The 22,410-nt window shown below is 40.7% G+C and overlaps 1 protein-coding gene and 1 long non-coding RNA gene across 9 annotated transcripts in view; both read right to left on the bottom strand.

Moving 5' to 3' along the window:
- Positions 1–200: 200 nt before the first annotated feature.
- Positions 201–22,410, bottom strand: part of NR3C1 (nuclear receptor subfamily 3 group C member 1) — a 111,729-nt gene continuing 89,519 nt past the window's right edge. For all 8 annotated transcript variants that reach the window (XM_032844257.1, XM_032844254.1, XM_032844252.1 and 5 more), the window contains exons 4-9: positions 18,520–18,636; positions 14,560–14,838; positions 13,430–13,574; positions 10,468–10,598; positions 1,909–2,066; positions 201–1,321 (exon numbers count right to left, since the gene is read on the bottom strand). In XM_032844257.1, coding sequence (XP_032700148.1) covers positions 1,169–1,321; positions 1,909–2,066; positions 10,468–10,598; positions 13,430–13,574; positions 14,560–14,838; positions 18,520–18,636 — 983 coding nt within the window. In that variant the 3' untranslated portion in view covers positions 201–1,168. The remainder of the gene's footprint in view (positions 1,322–1,908; positions 2,067–10,467; positions 10,599–13,429; positions 13,575–14,559; positions 14,839–18,519; positions 18,637–22,410) is intronic.
- LOC116859172 lies at positions 9,025–9,813 on the bottom strand. Its single transcript, XR_004381098.1, has 2 exons — positions 9,201–9,813; positions 9,025–9,152 (listed from the first exon to the last, which is right to left on the bottom strand). It is a non-coding gene; the product is annotated as an uncharacterized LOC116859172 (long non-coding RNA).

The raw sequence follows: 22,410 nt of genomic DNA, 5'->3' as shown, positions 1-22,410 counted from the left end.
GGGAATGTGAAAATGGGTATCTGGCTACGCTTGCTAATTGGAGATTTATTTGGGGGGGGGGGTCAGGTTGAGTGAGAGGAAATACTTGGTCTGATTCAAATCTCTCAGCTGTGTCTCAGCTGGTTATCTGGAATCCTGACTTTTTTAAGAACTTCTACAAACTACAACAAAAGGTCCTGAACGATCGTTGGCTGACTATCTTGCCATCTAGCCATAGCAGAGATAGGGCATTAAGTGCAAACAGGGCCTCTTGGTAGTTTTTTGTTTGTTTGGTTTTTTGTTTTTAAATTAGTCATTTGCAACCATCATTTTACCGGGCAGGTCACTGGACTAGGCGCTCTCCTCCAGTTAGGACGGTTAATTTGCACAACCTAGAGAATTCTCCACTGAAGCAGATATATACAAAATACGAGCTTTTTTGACAAGAATACTGGAGATATGAGTCACTTTTTGTGGTCTTCTGATAGCTAAGTGCCATCAGGTTAGAAGCACCAACCCATTTTCACACAGAAAATTAATGTTTAGAGTTTGTTTAGGAAAGCTATGAACTAGCTGCCCATCTTAAACAGCTGTACAATAACTTGAATATAAAAATTATGTAAGAAAAAATGAGCAAGCGTAGTTCACTGAATATAAAGGAAATTGTTAAAACCAGACAGTAATAGCTATAAAAGGCACGACTTCCCTTTTCTGATATACACTTGTAAACTTTTTTTCAGGTTTCCATGCATAAATCAAAAAATGCTATCCTAACTATACAGGGGAAAATACACCAACAAAAAGTCTAGAAAATTTTGTCCAGCCAACTGTGAAAAGTATGAGCAGAAAGTTTGTCACACAGACTTCGGGCACTGGCGGTTTAGGTGCCATCCTTACCTGACAGTGGAGATCACCCCCCATGACTGCAGCTAATTTCTGGGATCCACCAACTATCTATCACTCTCTACTCTTCCCACCACTTACAAGCGATAGCTCACCTGCTTCTGTTGCCAAGCCTTGGCCCTCTATAAACCACATGTAGTGCGTATTTAAAACGAAACGAAAACAAAGACCAGACAAAAAAAGGAAAAAAATGAAACAGCAAAACCGCTACAGGACAAATTGATAGTTTGTACAATAAAAGCTATAAATTCAACTTTCTTTAAGGCAACCTTTCTTGTTAAGGCAGTCACTTTTGATGAAATAGAAGTTTTTTGATATTTCCACTTGAATATTTTGGTATCTGATTGGTGATGATTTCAGCCAACATCTCTGGGAATTCAATACTCATGTTCTTATCCAAAAATGTTTGGAAGCAAAAGTTAAGGAGATTTTCAACCACCTGCAAGAGAAAAAAAAAATACAAACGATTATTCTTAAAAACTTACTAGTAGGAACATTTTGTGCTTTTTGGCCGCTAATTCAGAAAATACATTTGATCTAGAATATACCAATCTTTGCTGGAATCCACCAGATAAATAAGTTTAGTTAAATAAAGTGGACATTCGGGTACCAGGCACATTTTGGATTCTTTAGAATTGTATATAGAATTACACGGCCGTCAGTGCATCACGGTGAACTCTAATAATAAATGAAGGACATATGCTAATTTAATTGATTAGTACTATAAAACCAGAGAATTTGACATTGACATTGCTATTAAATTCTATACTGGCATCATGATAGTCTATGCACATGACTAGATGAAACGATATTTCATAACTGCCCCTAGGAGAAACATGTGCCAAACTGAGGCTGACAAGGTGAACTCCAACCATCACCAAAATCTGCCAACAGGAAAAAAATCAAAACAAAACAAACTATTGATGTATCATTACATATAATCAATTAATCAGATCGTAGGTAATTATAATTAACCCAGCATTCTAGACAATGTTCCGGACATTGGGACTTAGGTCTGACACTTACATCATGCATGGAGTCCAAGAGTTTTGTCAGTTGGTAAAAGCGCTGCCAGTTCTGGCTGGAGTTCCCTTCCCTCTTCACAATGGCTTTTCCTAGCTCTTTGATGTAGGTCATTCGAATTTCATCAAATAGCTCTTGGCTCTTCAAACCTTCCTTAGGAACTAAAAGGTTAAGATGTTGTCAAGTATTTTCTCACGGTAACTCTGCCTGTGTGCCCGTAGGGCATTTATTATAATACTACACTTCCTGAAGTACATTGTATTTACACTCTGAATACATTCCATGAAAATACAAGCATTTTACAAGATCAGGACAGTACAGGCAAGAGAGATTAGGGGATAATAGAAAACTGGAGTATTTTACCTGGAGTCATGCCTTGCCAGGGAGCATGATTCTGCCTTCCCTGATGTACTTAGAAAGCACCTTATGGATTCTAGATTGTAAATCTAGTATCAAGTCTGTTGTTTTACATTACTCTTCAAAAACTTGTACTAGTGAGAAGGACTATGAACAGAAGATTAATGATGTTGTCTGTGAATCCTGCAAAGACTGACTTTTGTACATGGCCAAATTTTTCAAAGTGTGCTCCTAGAACTCTGGTTCTGTGTTAATGGTTAAGGAAAAAAGGATTTGGTCAATATGTAAGCAAAGCTAAAGGCTAATACAAAGTTAGGCAGATTACTGGTTTTCAGGATTTGTCAGAGCCCAAATCAGGTACTTTCTAGGGAGGGGAGCATGTTGTCTCCCAAACTTTACTTCCTTGTTGCTGACATCTTAGAAGATGCTGGAATTTAGGAAAAGCACTGGCTTTAGGAGCAAGAAGTTTTAATTCTTACTTCCCTGTGGATTTGAGTATAACCTGCCTGAGCTGTGTCTCCTACCCTTTCTCACTGAATTTTTTTTTATATTTGTATATATTGCAAAATGGTCATAATACATTTATAGTTAACACCCATCCCCCCATATTAAACATAATTTTTCTTGCAATGAAAATGTTTAAAATTCACTCTCAGCAACTTTCACATATATAATATATAGTACTAATAACTACAATCACCATGCTGCATATGACATCCACATGACTTACTTATTTTACGCCTGGAAGTCTGCCCTTTTTAATCCCCTTTCTCCCACCTTCCAATCCACCCTCCTCTGGAGACCACCAGTCTGTTCTCTGTGCAAACGAGCATGTGTTTGTTTTTAGAGTCCATGTGTAAGTGGGATTCTACACTTACTTATACTTGTCTTCCTCTGAACGGCTTACTTCACTTAGCCTAATGCCCTCAAGGTCCATCCGTGTTGTCGTGAGTAGCAAGACAGTGGTGGAGTAATACTCAGTTGACTATGTATAGACACCGTATATACCGTATATATCCCATCTTTATCCATTCATCCGTAGATGGTCACTTCAGCTGTTTCCGTGTCTTGGTTATTGTAAATAGTTATGCCATGAATATGAGGCTACATACATTTTTTGAGTTAGTGTTTTCTTTTTCTGTGGGCAAATGCCCAGAAGTGGAATTATGGGGTCATGTAGTAGTCCTATTTTTAACTTCTTGAGGAACATCTATACTGTTTTCCACAGTGGCTGCACCAGTTTGCATTCCTACCAGCAGTGTGCAGAGTTCCCTCTTCTCCACACCCCTGTTAACCCTTATTTCTTGTCTTTTTGGTAACAGACATTCTAATAGATGGGAGATGAGATGTGGCTTTGATTTGCATTTCCCTGTTAATCACTATTAATGATGAGCACCTTTTCATGTGCCTGTTGGCCAGTCAGGATTTGCAAGTATTTTCTCCCATATTGTAGGCTGCCTTTTCATTTTGTTGATCATTTTCTTTGCTGTGAGGAAGCTTTATAGTTAGAGGTGGTACGAGGCTGGTTTTTTTTTTTTGTTGTTGTTGTTTTTTTTAACTTTTCTGGCCTTTGCTTTTGGTGCTGGATTAAGAAAGTGATTGCCAGGCTGCCTGGGTGGCTCGGTGGGTTAAAGTCTCTGCCTTCGGCTCAGGTCATGAACCCAGGGTCCTGGGATCGAGCCCCGCATCGGGCTCTCTGCTCAGCAGGGAGCCTGCTTCTTTCTCTCTGCCTACTTGTGATCTCTGTCTGCCCAATAAATAAATAAAATCTTAAAAAAAAAAAAAAGTGATTGCCAAGACTGATGTTAAGGAGCTTACTGCCTCTGTTTTCTTCAAGTTTTTATAATTTCAGGTCTTACATTCAAGTCTTTGATTCATTTTTGGGTTAAGTTTTGTGTATGGTATAAGGTAATGGTCCACTTTCAGTCTTTTGCATATGGCTGTCCATTTTTCCCAGCACCATTTACTGAAGAGACTGTTCTTTCCCTGTTGTACACTCTTGGCTACTTTGTTGTAAATTAATTGACTGTCTACATCTGGGTTTTGTCTGTGGTGTCTAATCTCCCCATTGAACTGTGTGTCTGTTTTTATGCTGGCACTGTATTGTTTTTAGGACGTCAACTTTGTAATATAGTTTGAAGCCAGAACATACGATGCCTCTAGCTTTGTTCTTCATTCTCTAGGTTTCTTTGGCTATTCTGGGTCTAATTTATATAGTTACATACAGAATTTAGAGTTAGTCTTTGGAAAATGTCCTTGGAATTTTAAGAGGGACTGCGTTGAATCTGTAGATTGCTTTTGGAAATACGGACATTTTGACCATATTCTTCCAATCCATGAATGTGGAATATCTTTCCATTTATTTCTGTCATGTTTAATTTCTCTCATCAGTGTCTTAGAGTTTTCAGTGTATAGTTCTTTCACATCCTTGGATACATTTTATTCCTAGATATTTTATCATTTTTGATGCAAATGTAAATGGAGTTATAGTCTTAATTTCTCTTTCTGGTAGTTCATTATTAGTGTATAGAACTGCAATAGATTTTTGCATATGATTTTGTATCCTGTATCTTTACTATATTTGTTTATTCCAATCGTCTTTTTGTGGAGTCTTTAAGAATCTGCTGAGACAGTTTCATTTAGTCCTTTTAGATTTGAATGCCTTTTATTTTTTGTGTAATTGCTCTGGCTAGAACCTTAATACTGTGTTGAATAAAAGTGATGACAGTAGATATCCTAGTCTTATTCCTTATCTTACAGGGAAAGCTTTCAGCTTTTCACCACTGAGTATGATGTTAGCTATATATGTTAGTCATATATGGCCTGTATTATGCTGAGGTAGGTTCCCTCTATACTCATTTTGTTGAAAGTTTTTATCATAAATAGATGTTGAATTTTATTAGATGCTTTTTCTGCATCTGTTGAGGTGATTATATGATTTTTCTTTTCATTTTGTTAATGTGGTAATCACTCTCTCTGGATTTTGACTAGGGTTAGGCCAAGAAGCACATATGAAAACGTTCTGATTCTATGAAGCAATACTTGACACTAATGAAGATGACAGTATTACTGTGAAAACTAAGGCTACTTAATCAAGAGTGGCCTACCATGTTAAAAATGGGTTAATATATTACAGATAACCTAATTACGTTTTAATATTTAAGACAGTAGCAATGATGTTTTCACTAATTGTTTATCGATAATTTTTTTCCTGCTTGTTACCTGAATTTTAAAAATAGTGACAGGAAAAAAAAATAGTGACAGGAGAAGCCCTTTTCATTGCTAACGTTTAAAAGAATTTCATCTATCCCAAATTACCCCTAATTATCCTTGTAGCTCCATGAATTGTTGCTTCATGTGGTTAAGCCATATACTTAGAATTGCTTTCCTGCTAAGTAGAATGCTTTATGTAAAGAGTATCTTTAAATAAAGAGCTGTTTGTTTTTTTTTCCCACTTTAAAGACTGTGCTGATAATAAATGTAGCTGCCACAGCTTTAAAACAGTATTCAGCACCATGACCAGTGACCTAGTCTCACTAACAGCCTGTGTTTGTAAACTAAGTTCTGTTGGGACATACCTATGCCTATTCTTTTTGTGTTGTTGACAACTGTGCTCATTCTGCAAGCAGCAGAGTTGAGCAGCTATGACAGAGTGTATATAAAACTGAAAACATTTACCATTTCACACCCTATTGTGCAAGGCTGCCATCACTGGGTTACTGTATGGCCTTTTACTTCAGTCATTCAGTAGCTTTATTTAGATACTCTCATGTCAATAGCATAAAGTTGGGGTTGTTTGTATTTTTTTTTTTTTTTTTGGAAATACAGTCTTGAATTTTTTTGTGGGTCTTTTACCTTGGGGCTTTTATCTCCTCTCTATTTAATGTAATTGCTGACAAATTTATTTGTACACCATTTGTTACTATCCTTGACTATGCATTTGTTTATGCTCGTCCCCCTCATTTCATTTGTTTGGGTTGCTTTTCCTTACCCTGTTTGTCTCAGCTGCCAACTCCCAACTTGGTGGCTTGGTACTTTGTGTACTCTTCCTATCTTTAGCCATCATCAGTGAAAAATTTTTTAAAAAAGATTTTATTAGAGAGTGTGTGAGCACAAGCAGGGGGAGCTGCAGGTAGAGGGAGAAGCAGGCTTCCGCTAAGCAGGGAGTCTGACGCTGGGCTCCATCCCATCATGATCTGAGTGAGCCCAAGGTAGACACTTAACCAGGTGAGCCACCCAGGTGCCCCTGAAATTTAAACATGCATTCTTATCACACTACCCTTCTTGTGTAGGTCTTACGTATTTAAGTTCTGTTTTGTAGATCCTCCAAGACACTACTTCTGTTGTTTTATACAATAAATATTAAACATATCTATGTATTTACTATACTCTGTTCTTTTTTCCTTCTTAGAGATGGGATTCCTTTCCCTTAGTCTATGCATACCCTTTAATCTTACTTTATTGAGGATCCGTGGTGGCAAACTTTCCTTTAAACTTCATTAAAAAAAAAAAAAAAAAAGATGACTGGCTCATTAGGACTATTCACATGTCAGACTATTGATCTATTTGGGTTAAGAGCTACCCTTTTAAAACTGTTTTCTACTCATTGCCCTGGTTCTTTCTTTTGTAATCCTTGCTTCTTTCTTACCTTCTCTGGTTTTTGCTGAGCATTTAGTATGATTCTAGATTCTCTCCTCTCAGTCTATCAGTTATTACTTATTTTTAAATCTGTGTTCAGGGCTTGCCCTAGAGTTCTCCATATACAAAGACAACTGATCTACAGCTCCTTTAAATAAGACCACTCTACCTGATCTGTACTGCAGGTACCTGTCAACAGTATGCACGGGTCCTCTCTCCTGTTGGACATTTCCTTCATCCGCATGTTATGATCGTCTTGTGCACTGTTGCTATAATTACTTCCACAGCTGAGCATCAGATCACGTCAGAAGAAAAATAAACCGTCATCGTTTCCTCCTCTCATGCTTTCCTTTCTGTAGATCCATGTTTCTGAACAGCAACAATTTTCATTTCTTCTGAAGAAGTTCCTTAAACATTTTTTGCAGGGCAGATCTTCTAGTGACTAATTCTCTGTTTCTGAGACTCATTATTTCACCCTCACTTTTGAAGGATAATTTTACTGTATACATAATTATAGGGTTTTTTTTTAACACTAAATATTTCACTCTGCTCCTCTCCTGTGTGCATAGATGCTGATGCGAATTCTGATGTCATTTTTATCCTTGTCCCACTATGGGTAAGCTGTTTTTTTCCCACTCTGGCTTTTTTCAAGATTCCTTCTTTGTCTTTGGTTTTCTGCAATTTGTACATTTCTTGGAGTTTTTAAAGCTTCCTGGGTCTATGTTTTGGCATCTGTTATTTTGGAAAATTCTCAGCCATTATTCACGTATTTCTTCCATTCCTTTCTTTTACTTCTTATGTCCCCATTACTTGTATGTGACACGTTGTGTAATGGCCCTCCCCCCATCCCAGCTCTTGAATTCTCCATTCCGTGTTGTTTTTATCCTTCTCTTTGCATCTGAGTTTGCAATTCTGCCACATCCGGTCTACTGATGAGCATTCTTCATTTCCATTACAGTATTTCTAGTCTCTAGCACTTTCTTAGAGTTTCCACCTCTCTGCTCACGTTACCTGTTGTGTTTTTGCATGTTGTTCACTTTTTCCACTAGAGCCCTTAACACAGTAATCATGGATTTGTTAAACTCCCTATCTGATATTTATAACATCTGTGTCATAGCTGAGCTGGGTCCGATGCTTGCGTGTCTCTTCAGACTGTTTCTTGGTGCCTTTTAGCTTGCATACCTTTTTTATTCCCCCCTCAAACCTGGATAGTGTTAGGTCAGAGCAGACGTAATAACACTTTTAGTGTGAGCTTTTGTGTTACTCTGGCTAGGAGCTGGGCTATATTTCATGTTAGTCATAGAGGTGTTTAACAGAAACTGAAACCTATTTTCCTGTTTTTATTGCTTTTCCCCTGTTGTTTTTGGGTTTCCCTGAGTACTCCTTCTCAAAGGGCTGTGTTCTGCAGCTGTAATCCAGTTACTATCCTGGTGCCCTACTGACAGTGTAGTTAGGTGTTGGGTATCCTATCCTTTTAGGATGACATCTGTGTTGGCATGACCTTCAGGAGAGTTTCTGAATCTCCTCTCCCACCTTACACTCCTGCTTCCCTTACAGGAGACAGGAAGGGAGAGGGGGCTGCACTGATCTTTCTGCCCTTTCCTTCAGATTAGATAAAGCTCTCTTATAGCAGTTTCCCTCGGAGGGCAAAAACAGGGGGCTCTTTCTCTGATCTTCATGGTGAGAACCTCATGTGCCTTCTGCAGGTAAACCCCAAGAAAGTGTGGGAAAACAATGCCCTTAGTTTTTCTCAAGCTCGTCCTCCCTCTCCAGCAAGTCATCCTAATAACTGTGAGTGTTCCACCACTTCCCAGCTCTGGATGCCTCGGTCCCCAATAAGCTGATCATGGCTGTGTTTCTCTATGTTTGCCTGACTCTCAAGATTTGATGTGATCATTTGCCTGGTGACCTCAATTCTCAGACAGATCCAAGTTACTGATTTTCACTTCACCTTCTTCTTGTTCAGGATGGGAATGGCTGTGTCCAGGCTGTTTACCTCTCAGAGCTGAAGCTGGAAGTCCACCTTCATTTTCTAATACTTTTTTCCTTAGGCTTATGAAAAAAAAAATCATTCCATTTTCTTTGCTGCTATATGGTAATTAAATTGCTTCTCCTTTGAAGATCTTTTTTTTTTTTTTTTCCAGTCAGTTGGATTTTACTTGTATATTATGTGAAATTCATTGAGCTGCCTGGACAGGGCAGGGGGTTGGTGTCTTTCAACAATTCTGGAAAGTTTTCAGCCGTTCTTTGTCCTCTGTCTTTAAACTTATGAAATATACCTTCCAAATACAGCTAATAACCTCCTGGGATTCTTGCCTGCTGTTAGTCTAGCATTTTTTAGTGGGAGGTTAGGGTACCTATTCTAGTATTCCGTCAGACTAGAAGTCTGATTCTATCTTATGGTATGTATTTTTGTATTTTAGTCCCTGTCGATGCCATGCCTTTTTTTAAAGGAAGCAGTGATACATATTAGTTTGGTTTACTTTCTCCCATCCTCTGCAATGATAGAAGTACATATAGTTCTGTGAGTGTGGTATGTATAAAATATAAATCACCCTTTTTTTTTAAACAAATAATCATATTTGGCACTGATCTGTACTTGGAGATGATGTTCAGAATTTTAACTGTTTGACTCAAATAACGTCAAGCTCCCTTTAACAAGTGTGCTGCATTAGGTAACCTTAAAGTCTCTAGCAATGATCTTTCCCTTTAGGTTTTCGGAGAACAAAGGTACTAGGAAAGCATTGGTGATACATCTGTCTTGGAAAAGCTGAAATAGATATCCATCCCTTCCAATTATTTGGCAGCTTTGAAACCAGAGTTACTCATGGAAAGACTTTTTGAAACCTTGCAAATTTATTTGTACATAAAGGAGTATTGTCATCAAGTCTGTATCTCATAAACACTAACCTGATACATTAAGTTTTACTGGAATAGCCTGTAAGTGTATAACATCAACTGTTCACACATTTTCTTTTACTGGTTGTTGCAAATTCCATCGTTTTACTAACAAGAGACTTTGTATTTTTTCAAAAACTTTCTAGGTTTACTAAGTAATGCCTCTGCCAGCCACAACTAGCCTCGCTCAAGTTTATAAACCAGTCCCTTTATCTAAACTTCGAAGATTGTTCGATAAATGCTTGCTGTTGTTTTTAGATGGAATGAATACTTCTGCCTCCAGTGCAGCAGCAACGCTGCATCAGCCAGTCCTCTAACAGTCGTTAAGTACACCTTCTGTACGCCCTGTTTTTCTCCCATTATTTCCTAGACTCAGTCCTATTCCTCGTATAACTAATTTTCGACCTAGTGGTGTTACCGAATCACTCTGGATGAACGGTAGCTCTGGTGGAGCTGACATACTTTTCTGTTTTGCCGCAGCGCCTAGCGGTCTTACTAATCTTGGTATCACTGGCTGTGCCTTTAAAATTCGACATTTATGAAAACTGTTATCTGACTAGCAGGAAATAATGGTAGACTGGGTGCTATGTATACAAACACACCTTTGCGTCTACACGTTTCTATTTCATACTTTCAACATACTTAGAAGCAAAGAGGTGTTCTACCAACCTGAAGAGAGAAGCAGTAAGGTCTTCATACAGAGATACTCTTCGTAAGAGACCTGTAGCCTCTGTAACTCGGAGGAAACAAACAGCATGTGTTTACATTGTTCATACATGCAGGGGAGGCTCATTCTCTGCCTGTGAAAGAAAAACACCAGCGTTTGAGTTAGTCTCCCCCGAAAAGTACACTTGTTTTATTTTATACAACTATGAACTTCCAAAGGAAAATCTAACTTATGCTATTAATGCTAATTCCCTATAGGTGATAACTGGAAAAGTAAACTTGTTCCTGGATCCACAGGATCTAAGTTTACGCTGGAGAAATTAGTTTTCTGTTGTACATGCCATACATCGTTTTACTTACTTCATTTCTGCAGGAATAAATTCTAAACACTTCTTACCAGTTGCTCATTTAAACCAAGGTTTGATGACAGCCTTTGAATCTGGTCGTTGTCTGGTCCAGTGTAAGCCAGATGGCCCAGGAAGCTTGTCTGGCTCGATCCCTGCTACTCTGTACCAGGCTTACTAGGAATGTGAGGAGTACGTGCTGTTCCCTCTAATGCATTCTCCATCGTGGTATCCTGTTTGAAATCCTCCACTGGCTGCTTCTTGCTCCTGGAACACAATCTCAATTCTGTTTCCTGGCCTACAAGTTTCTGCTTGATCCACTTCTCTCAGCTCGTACCTTTGCTCTGGTTTCGTCTGCCTGCAGCCTCCCACCTTCCCCACGGCTTGTCCTTCTGTACTGTTTGGTTCTCAGGTCCCTAGAGAGTTCTTCTGTGGTCCCCAAATCTAAACTAGCCTGTGCCCCATTCTCCCACACTCCCCCTAGTCACACTATCGTAATCATGGTTCTCCAAAATAATTTCGGTTATTTATTCCATTTCCCCTTTGGAATGTTAGCAGAGGCCTCATCTATTGTGCTCACCATTACAGCGCAAGCTCCTAAAATAGTGTCTGGCACTTGGTAAGGACTCAGGTATCACCGAGAGAACATGAGAGAATACTGTGCTGGAAAAGAAGTATCACCAGCAGAGAAAGAACACCACCTTTAACTCGCGATTCAGTTCAGCCAGGGCAGCTGGCTTGCCTGACAGCAGAACAGTGAGATTTCTGCTGTAGGTAGTTTGTATCGATCCTGCCAGGTAAGTGGCCTTAGCCTGACCTAGTAGCAGTAAAAAGCTGTGTTCTGAATCTAGAATTACCCCAGTACTTGCAGCTTCTTTCACAATGCCTAAGAACGTCTGTAAAACTCTCTGGAGCTAGTATCCTCCAATCTCTACTAAAACACCTAAAATAATGTGAGCTTGCCACAGGGTAAGGCAGACCCTTCCATTTAACACTGTTCCAACAGATGCTTTTCTAGAACTTCTACCCATTGTTTTGGGGCCTAGCACACTCAAAAGAGTATCTCTGTAGGCTGTCCTCCTTGTTCCCTACTATGCCTTTCTCTTTCCTCCAAACATCCCCTGTTTGTTGACTGATATAAATTTCCATACTCTTTGCCATTCTGGACGTTATTAAGGTTGTCACTCCTAATTTTTTCTTTTTAAAGATTTTATTTATTTATTTGACAGGCAGAGAGAGGAAAGGAAGCAGGCTCCCTGCTGAGCAGAGAGTCCGATGCGGGGCTCGATCCCAGGACCCTGGGATCATGACCTGAGCCGAAGGCAGAGGCTTTAACCCACTGAGCCACCCAGGCACCCCTGTCACTCCTAATTTCAATAGCGCATCCAGTTCTAAACACAAACTGTTCAGAATGGACGGACTCAAATAGGCTGCAGTGGGACTATTCTAATAACGGGATTTAAGGTTTCATTGATTCTTTGGACCTCTGGTCAAAAGCACCCTGGTGCTCACAATTAAATCTTCATTTCTTACTCTGCTCTGACCATGGGTATGTGTGTGAGAGGGTGAGAACTCCTTGGTTTCATTCTCATAAAGGAGGTAAGTTGTAGGCACAGAAAATAAGAAACCTGATAAGAGCTAGGAATATAAAGCAGAGAGGTCTTTTAAGGTGCTGAGTTGAGAGGCTTGACGAACAGATCATCTGAGTGGGAATGCTGCATCCATGAAAGAGAACAGTGAGGGAGAAAAAGAGGCCAGGTTCTGGGAAGCCAGAACCCATGCTGAATATGCACCCATGAGCAGGGCGGAGACAGCAAGGACATCTGTGTGTTGGGGAGGTATGTGATGGGATCAAACTGTATTTTTGGAAGAAAAAAATTTTCAGCATGATGGAGGACACATTGGAGGCAGAAAACTAGTCAGGAAACAACTGCAGTGAGGTCAGGGGAAGGGATGCCTCAAATACTTCACAGATGGAAGCAGAGGCTGCGCAGACACAAGAAGAGCTCATTTATAAAACCTGGAAATTTGATTGGTTCTCTCCCAATTAAAAAAACCGTCCAAGTCATAAACACTGAGTAGGGCTTGCCATGCAATGAGGATCCTTTTGTCTCTGTGTCTGTCCCTCCTATCTTGTCAGCCAAGATATCCTCATCTGTAGTTGTTCCTATTCAAGGTAGTATCAACTGACCCCACAGTTGACCCCAACTCTATTAAAAAGTACCCTCCAGGGGTAGCTGGTGGCTCAGTATGTTAAGCATCTGACTCTTGATATTGGCTCAGGTCATTATCTCTCATGATCCCAGGGTCCTTGGATGGAGTCCTGTGGTGGGCTCTGCGCTAGGCAGGGAGTCTGCTTGAGATGCTCTCTCCCCCTCTTCCTGACCCTCCCCTTGCTCACTAACCTCTAAAATGGGTAAATAAATCTTAAAAAAAAAATACCCTTCAATCTGTCCTGGGACAGTACATAATAATGCCCCATGTCCACCTGGCCTGCCATTAAACATTGACAAACAACTATTTCAAGCTTGTCCAGCTTCAGGAGCCCTGACAGAATTGATTAAGTCCTGAATGACCACATCCGTCAGCTGGTTAAAAACACACGGAAAATGACAACTTACTCATTAATAATCAGATCAGGAGCAAAACACAGCACGTTTCCACTTGATTGTCTATATGATCTCCAGCCAAGGGCAAATGCCATGAGGAACATCCATGAATACTGCAGTAGGGTCATTTGGTCATCCAGGTGTAAGTTCCTGAATCCTGAATTAAGAGAAGTAAAGGGATGAGGAAACACTTAGTCTCCAAAGAGAATATCAGCTCTCTGGAAACTACCACAGACCAGATAGGGCTTTAGCCTTGTTTGGGGGGGACCCCTGACAGAGGAAGTGAAGCACTGAGGGGCATAGGTCTCCTCTGTCATCTGATAAATTCAGATCCAAGCACCCGCAAATACTTTTTAATAGCATGTAATGTAATAAAACTTACTGTCACATTCCCCCTATTTAAGCAAATAGAGTCCTGACTTGGTACATTACTCAGTTAATGAATTTAGTTTCAAAAATGTCCCCTGAGAGTTACACCTCTTTCCCTCTTGACAGAGTAGGATGATAGGAGGTCAGAGTACTTCATTCTTGCTCTGTCTCTTCTATCAAAATGAACATAAGCTTGTTAAAGCTCCTGCAGCCATCAAGTCTGGGCTGATAATGACGTGGACCCCTGCTGTTCCACATCAAGTTCCAACAGGGGGACTTCAATTTCATATGATCTTAAAAATAAGATTAGTTCAGATTTAGTTCAACCTGTATCACTTTATCTAATTACGAGGTTAGTACCTCCTGACAGAGTGTCACCATACCTGATTTTTGCCAGTTTTACCCCGAGTTTTAAAAGTGATACACCGAAGGAAAACAAATGGGGGTTCTGAGAAGTATCTACGTGTGCTCCTGCCCTAGATTTGGGTATAAAAGGAATTCTTAAGTAAGTCCCGAGACTCTATTTCTGACAGGACCTTGTCCAACCTCAAATCACTCCACTCTGAGCAACAATCTGAAAAGCAGGGAGCAACGTTCACATTTTATTATAAACTCTCCACTCCCATGCTTTCTGGGCTCTGCCCCGGTCGGGCCCCAGAACTAAGGAGGAAAAAACAGGGCAGGTCATGCGACTCGGAGGACAGAGCCAGAGTGCCTCTGCTGAGGACAAGACACAGTTCTGTACCTTTGATGAGTCCCCTTCCGCCTCTTACCTGGTATCGCCTTGGCCCATTTCACTGCTGCAATCACTTGCCGCCCACCTAACATGTTGAGTGTGGTCATGATCCGCCATGTTGTATCTGGCATAGAGCTGTCATATCCTGCGTATAACACCTCAGGTTCAATGACCTCTAGCAGGGACACCAGGGTAGGGGTGAGCTGTGGTAATGTTGCAGGAACTATTGTTTTGTTTGCAGGATTTTCCGAAGTTTCTTGTGATGCTCCTGGAGTGGCCTGCTGAATTCCTTTTATCTTTTTCTTTGTTTTTCGAGCTGTGGGTGTTTAAAAAAAAAAAATATATATACACACACACACACACACACACACACACACAAGTGAGTTCTAATCAGAAGGTCTGGGTGGCAGAGTTTCTTCAGGAAGTATTTTAATTTCTGAAACTATTTAGCAATGATAAAGTGACAGAGAAGAAGAGAAGGCAAAGAGTCAAGAGGAGCCATGTGTATATAAATCCAGGTAATTCTTCATTGATTATCCTTTATATAAAATTAAGTGTCTTCCAATATTACATTAAAGCAATGTAAACAAAGCACTGCTAGAGATTCTTGCAAGAATTAATTTCTGTCTCACTTTCCCTCCAAAGTTGGAATTTTCACTGGTTTAAAAAAGCAGTACTTTCACTAGCATTTGAAAGAAAGAATCCAAGCTTGTAATAGCAGACTAGAAACTGGGGCTTAGGCTTAACCTACCTAAGGTAATAAGGAAGAGAGCTATACTACTGATAACCTTGCACAGAGTCCCCTTCTTCTCAAGGAAGTATTACAATAATACAGCAGAGCCCATGCCCGAAGCAGCAACTTCAACAGCAGAAATGTCCAGTTTTTATGTTTACATGAGGGATAGTACTTGGGTCTAGAAACATTTGGGGAGATAAAGAAAAACTTTATATTCCTTCATAAATTATTAGTGGGAAATTTCTGTTTTCTAAGAGATTTATATTAATGATTCCATAAACCTAAAGCATCCTTTTTCATATTACGTACAAAGTAAAGCTGTCTTCTAACTCTTAGTATGGAACGGCATAATCAAATTGCAATACAGATTCATACTCTTAAAGTTACAAATGAGAATGTTTCTTTTTAACTCCATATGATGCTGAAGGCAACACAGAGAACTTTTAAATAAGCGCTCAGAGGTCCAAGGAAGGCCAATGAACAGAATTTATAGGAAAGAAGAAATGTATCCACATCACTTATCAGGGATACAACCCATTTTGGTAGGACAAAAGTAAATACTCATCACTTTTGAAAATAATTTTTAGAGTCTTTGTCCTTAAAATGACAGAATGGTCCCATTATTTTGTACTCTGTTGAATAGGATAGTGAGATAGTGAAGAATTCTCATGTAACATTTCAAAACACAAAAAAGGATCATGACAGAGCTATTTTTATTTTATCATGCTCTACTGAAAACACAGTATGGTGTGGTAGTAATGAGCATAACTCTGAAGCCAACATGTCTGAATTTAAATCCTGGCTCTGTCCTGCAATTGGTGGGATCCCCTAGTTATTGCCTGGGCCTTAATTTCCCTCTTCTGTCCAGTGAAGGTAATACGGGTACTTCACTCAGAGGGTGGCTGAGAATTAAATCAACTAAAATATGTACAAGGCTCAGGACAGTTGGTGGCTCCCATTAAGTGTTACAGCCCTATCATCACCTCCAGTGGTGGCAGAATATGGCTTTAGAGTATTCCGAAGGTAGACAGCACAGTGGGAGATAGGAGTGATCAACTTTAAGATAGGAGGTGCTGCTACACCTAACATCAGGCAGCATTTTGAACACTAAAGGTACATTTCAAAATCATGGCAAGTGTTTTGTTGAGAAGGTAAAAGAACAGGCATGTCGCAAATCAATGCCCTGAAACAGTACTATAAAGACCTCCGTTCACCGTAACTTAACACTTATATTCCACATGAGAACAGGGGAAAGGATAGTGACAGGCCAGTGGATTTTCAAAAATCTGTATTTAGTATAGAATTAATTTCTTACACAATTTATCTTCAGCCCTAAGCTCAAAATACTTACTAGAGTCAGAATGTGTACTAATACGTTTTCACAGAACTTAAGAAGTTAACTGAATTAGTTGAGAAACCAATTTTTTTGTTTGTTTGTTTTTAAGATTTTATTTATTTATTTGACAGAGAAAGTGAGAGAGCACAGGCAAGGGGAGCAGTAGAGGGAGAGGGAGCTCAATGCGGGGCTTGATCCCAGGATCCTCATGACCTGAGCTGAAGGCAGATGATTAACCATCTGTGCCGCCCAGGAGCCCCAGCAATCACTATTTTTAAGCACTTGACTAAGATTTTTACTTGATATCAAGTTCCTGACTCCTTGGAGCGTAGAGATTGTCAGCATCTGATTTCTATAGAGGTGTTGAGTTTATGATAGTTCCCTTCCATTCTTAATAAAAAGAAATCTTACTAGTTTCAAAACTTAGCTTAAAAATATTAGGTATGTGGTGCCTGGGTGGCTCAGTCATTAGGCATCTGCCTTCAGCTCAGGCCATGATCCCAGGGTTCTGGGATCAAGCCCTGCATCGGGCTCCCTGCTCAGTGGGAAGCCTGCTTCTCCCTCTCCCACTGCCCCTGCTTGTGTTCCCTCTCTTGCTGTGTCTCTCTGTGTCAAATAAATAAATAAAATCTTAAAAAAAAATTAGGTATGAAATCTGATCATGTAAAAAACCTCCCTACATTTAAGTTCCACGTGACTCTTTATAGCAAAAATAAAGCTGTAATTTGGAAAAGATTACACTACACCCTAAAATGAAGTAAAACATTGAGGATTACCCTTAAAACATACCTGTACTTAGTTGCCAGGCATGTGAAACATTGAGAAAGGCTGCCGTAAAATAAATCTGGAGAATTACTTGGTATGGGGGCAACAGCATCAAAATCTACCACTTCTGATACTGAGGTCTGGAGGACCTCTAGGGTTGTCCTGCCAGTCTCTCTAGGCAAGACGAATCTTTCTACAGTTTAAATCTGATGATGTCTCTGCCTTTACTTAGTCATTTTTACCTAACTCCTCTTCAGTTCTCTTAGATTTCAAACTCAATGTTGCTTCTGCCAAGGGAGCCTTCCCAGCTTTCCAGGACAGAATAAGGTGCCCCTCCTTGTGATCCTGGGGCTCTGACCCCTTCTGCAGTGTGCCATGCCTTTCGGGGACAGACTCTGCAACCCCGGTAGACCATATCCTCCTTCCCTGCAGGCACTGTCGACTCAGTGCCCATCCCTGGCCTGCCTCCTTGGGGCTTCTGGAGAAGGAAAGTGCTACTACCCCAAGTACAAAGGCTGTGAGTCCCTTCAGCACCACTGCTATCATCCTGGACCTCGCATTCTCAACTAGAGCAGAATTCCAAACTCCTTTCATAGCAATGTTAATTATACAACTTGTTATAGAAACAGGGATATGAAACTCAAGAGTCCTAACTACTTTCAGGCTTCTTCTCTACACGGAAAGCAAACCCAAACCTATCCCAGCACCTCCTTGAGGAGTTACTTCCCCGGGCAGATTTATCATCCATCTGCATGCATCTCTCCAGCTATAGAGCCAAGTACAAGGTGAATGAGAGGAAAATGGACAGGTAAATACAACCGACAGAGGAACGTTTTCAACTCTAGGGAAGACTTTTGAGGCTGCAGAAAGGGAGGAGGAAAAGCTTGTTGTGAACTCATTGTTACCTAGTTGACTTTCTTATTATACGATCTGCCTCTAATGAAGGCTGTGTGTGCCATAAGAACTGGTGAAAAAACTTACGCATAATATGAAATACTCATTAAAAAACTCCTAGTTTATAAAGCAGTCATATAAAGTTATGCTAGTCAAGCACATATATTGTAATGACTAAATTATTACTTTTGCTTCTATTTTAAAAAGGAAAATAATACATTTTTTATATGCATGCAGAGGCCATTCCTTTCAGGCATTTACATTACCTTCCAAGTTCATTCCAGCCTGAAGACATTTTCGATAGCGGCATGCTGGACAGTTTTTTCTTCGAATCTTATCAATGATACAATCATTTCTTCCAGCACAAAGATAGTTGTGCTGTCCTAGAGGGAAAACAAAGGTGCTGTCAAAATTTCCCAGGTTTTAAAAGGTATTTTTACAGAGGGACTTGCTGCATTTCCCTTTTAGGTGGAACACAGCCTAGGACCCAGGCAGTGATTAAGAAAAGTACAGTGTCCTCACTTACACGGACCTTACAGAGCTGTGAGTTCAGCTTAAAAAAGTCTCCTCCTTATTCTGTCCAACAAATAATTGTAGTTCATGAAAGATACTGCAGCATATACGTAGAGAAAAGGGCACCAATGCTCAGGGTAGCCTCCGATATATTTTCCCAAACTGAACACCTCCATGATGGAGAAGCAGAACACTTGGCCACCCACCGCCCTCTTGGCCCTTCCCAGGCACTGCCCTCCAAGGCCACCTTGTTCCACATACAAGCGGAAACCTTCTCAAGCACAGTTTAACAGCCATGGAGGATGTCTGTGAGCACTCCATTATGACTTCTCACTTAATGCTAAGGAGGATTAAAGAGGAAACTGCTTTCCATATACTCTGAGTCGCACATGGAAAATGACTCTCATGCAGCATTAGGCCACCATGTGCAAAGCCAGTGTGCTCGCCCTTCAGCTCTGTGACTAGAGCCACACTCCTTTCTCGAAGGGGAAGCTGCCAGCAACTAGTTAGGGAAATCTCACCGCTGACCAGCTAACTAGTATATGGATCTCATGGATACCTGTTCATTCGTTCACATGCTTTGTATAGTGTGAGAATGTTTGAATTGACCACTGCCCCAAATATTTACAACTGTTGCTGTCTAAAATCTTCCAGCACCTAGAATTTAATAATGTGCTAAGAGGCAGAAGTACATTTTTCACCTGGCAAATAAAATGCCAGGAAAAGACAGTCTCTGTACCCTTGTACACTGTACTGTGCACATTCTTCTAGTTTTCTTTTAATCTGGTTATGGAATGTTGAAGGAAACTCTGAGGATCTGCAGGCCTGCCAGAAGCTCTGAAAGGAGCATCCTGCACAAGACCCGTGCAGCTACATGAACCCTGGACAACTGAGAGTCCGCGAACTTCACCCTAGAGGGGATGGGATTCAGAGGACTACTGGACATTTCTCAAGAAGAAATCACCTTCAGAGGAAAGAGAAAAATTACCATTATCAACTCACTAGGGTGGCTATACCTCATTCAGGTTTCTGGGTAAGGATCCTTCCTTCATAGGGCAGTCTAAGACTTGGATGGAAACATAGTCTGTTCACATCTTTAGAACAGGATAACTCACAACGCTATTAAGCATGTGTTTTGGGGACACGGTTCCCACTTGTGTGAGGAGTAGGCCACCAAGGTGACCAGTGGCGTATAGTTGAGCTTTGTTCCAGAGCTGCCTTCCAAGGCCAAACGTCTGTACCGGCTGTTTCCATTCCTTTCCATGTCATGTACGTTATATGGCTTCTCTGGGTGACATGAAATGGAAGCACTAATCCAGCAATCCTAACCTCTTTAAAGCAAAAGGAGGAACAACGGATGCATCCATGGTTGGGGCAGTTAAAATATAAGGTTCCACCCCATAAGCATCTCCCCTTATCACTGTCCTACAGAATCTGAGCTATTTGATCACAGGGACCCTGTGCCTACAAAAGTTAAAATTAGTCCTTTTTGGTCATTAGTGTGAAGCTGGGCACATCTGTCTGTGTTTTAGCTGTAAAAGGAGGAGTTTCACCTAGTGGGCACTATTTTATAAGACATGGGCATGCATCACTAATTGTCACTCTTGGTCAGTCCATCTGATAAGACAGTGAGTCATCTTAGTTTGGAGTTCCTATGTCTTCTACCACTTTGTAAATTCCTCTTCTGCCTGATAGGAGATGTGAGGAGAAAAGAGTTCAAGACAGCTGGAATTTTTTTTTTTTAACATTGTTCTGTTTGCACTGTATTTACTTTTATGGTTAATACCTAGTTTTGGTAAGTGATTCTGGTTTCTATTTATGGTTGGTGTGGTAGCCAGCCCCCAAGATGGCCCCCAACAGTCTCTGCCTCCTTGTGTTCACACTCTTGTGTGACCAATAAAATATGGCCAAAGTCACAGGAAGTCACATCTGAGAACCAGTCCTAAGGACATGATTGCCTCCATATTCTGCTCTCTCCTATGGATCGGTTGTTCTGGGGGAGGCCACCTGCTCTGCTGAGAGCAGCCCTAGCCAACTGCCACACACCAAGGACTGAAGATCCCTGTCAAAAGCAGCGTTAACAGGCTTGGAAACGGGTCCTCGGGCTCCAGGCTGGATGACTGCACCACCAACCTACAGTCTGAATATGACTTTATGAGGGGCCAGAACTGCCCTGCTACTTACCTCCTTCCAAATTTGTGACTCAAACTGCAGGACAGTCAGTGCCTGCTGTTTGAAGCCAATACTTTTTGGCCTCGTTTGTTACACAGCCGTAGATCACTAACACAGTAAGGATAGTAAACTACTTGTTTTTTCAGTTTAAAAAAAAAACTGGTCCGAGAAGAAGGGCATGTTCTGGGGGTGTCTGCACTTGGTTTACCCTGTTTGAAACATCCAGGTCTTAAATGTGAACTCTGTAAGCGTGAGTCTGTTTCTTTACCTGCTCTCAAAAACTGTGTGGTGTGGTAAAATGTGCCCTCTCGAGGGCCGAGAAGCCCTTCATCTGAACTGCAGCTGTGTTTCCCGGCTCTGTGATCTCTGTAAACTTCATTACATTTTCTGAGCCCCTATTTCCCTATCTGCAAAGCTATCTTGCTGGGCTTCTGCAAGGGTTGAAGGCAGTTGTGGAGAAGGCTCTTACAAACAGCATCTTGTGAGCACTCAATCAATGCCAGCTGGGAAATCACTCCCTTGTGACTGCTTTCATCTCTGTATCTAACCTGATTATATAAACTCTCAGAGGGTCAGTGTAGCTTGGAGGGTATTGTGCTAGGATACCAGCGCTGCTGCTTCCACTCTCAGCCTCACTTTCCTGGACTGTCAAATAGGATCACTGAGGCCTCTAGGAGCTCACAGAGCCCTTAATTCAATGGTGTGACAAACAAACAGTGCTGGGTTCATGGTACACTGAGGGTAGTGAATGCCTATCGCCATTATGACCCACTGACAAAGCTTACACGTACTTCTGTGCAAAGGGGACGTAAGACAAATGGACTTGGTGGGGGGCGGTAATCACTCAACTAGCACACATAGAAAGAAGGGAAGCTACCCGGAGTTTTATTCCGTATGCAGAAAAGTGACTCCCGGAATTCTGGGTTAAAAACTTCAAAATAGCCATTCAACCTAGATTAAGGATTTAGATAAGTAATAAGTAAGTTAAACTTGTGCAGGTTTCTTAAAAACACCTGAATGTTTGGGGGTATTTACATTCTGCCATTCTGAGGGCGAGGCAACTGCTATTTCCAGCAGGTGCGGAAAATGGAGTGCCAAGTATGTTGCAGATCTTACTTCCTCTCTGTAATTCTCTAAGAAAGTGCTCCAAAATATGTATCTGGGCTTTAAAACATTTCTATCAATTCTATGAAGAAAAAGTAAAACTGCTAAGAGTTATCAAAAGATTACAGAATTTTAGAACTGGAAGGGACATGCGGGAAAATGAAAATCCAAATAGGATTTACTTAACAGAGTCCACAGTTAAACCTTTGCCTACTAATTACGTAATCGAGCCATCAGACTTAAGCACTACCTATACATTTTGAAACGGTACAGCTAATATTCTATGAAATTTGTACCTAAAAGCAAGTATAAGAATTTTAGAGCAGGGGTGAAGCCCAGAGGGCATATGGCCTGCAGTGGTATTTTAC

This window comes from Lontra canadensis, unplaced genomic scaffold (genome assembly GCF_010015895.1).
Source record: "Lontra canadensis isolate GAN:19392208 unplaced genomic scaffold, GSC_riverotter_1.0 scaffold149, whole genome shotgun sequence".
Lineage (NCBI taxonomy): Eukaryota > Metazoa > Chordata > Mammalia > Carnivora > Mustelidae > Lontra > Lontra canadensis.
Note: the sequence above shows the minus strand (reverse complement) of the source record. Positions and strands in the feature narration are given on the sequence as shown.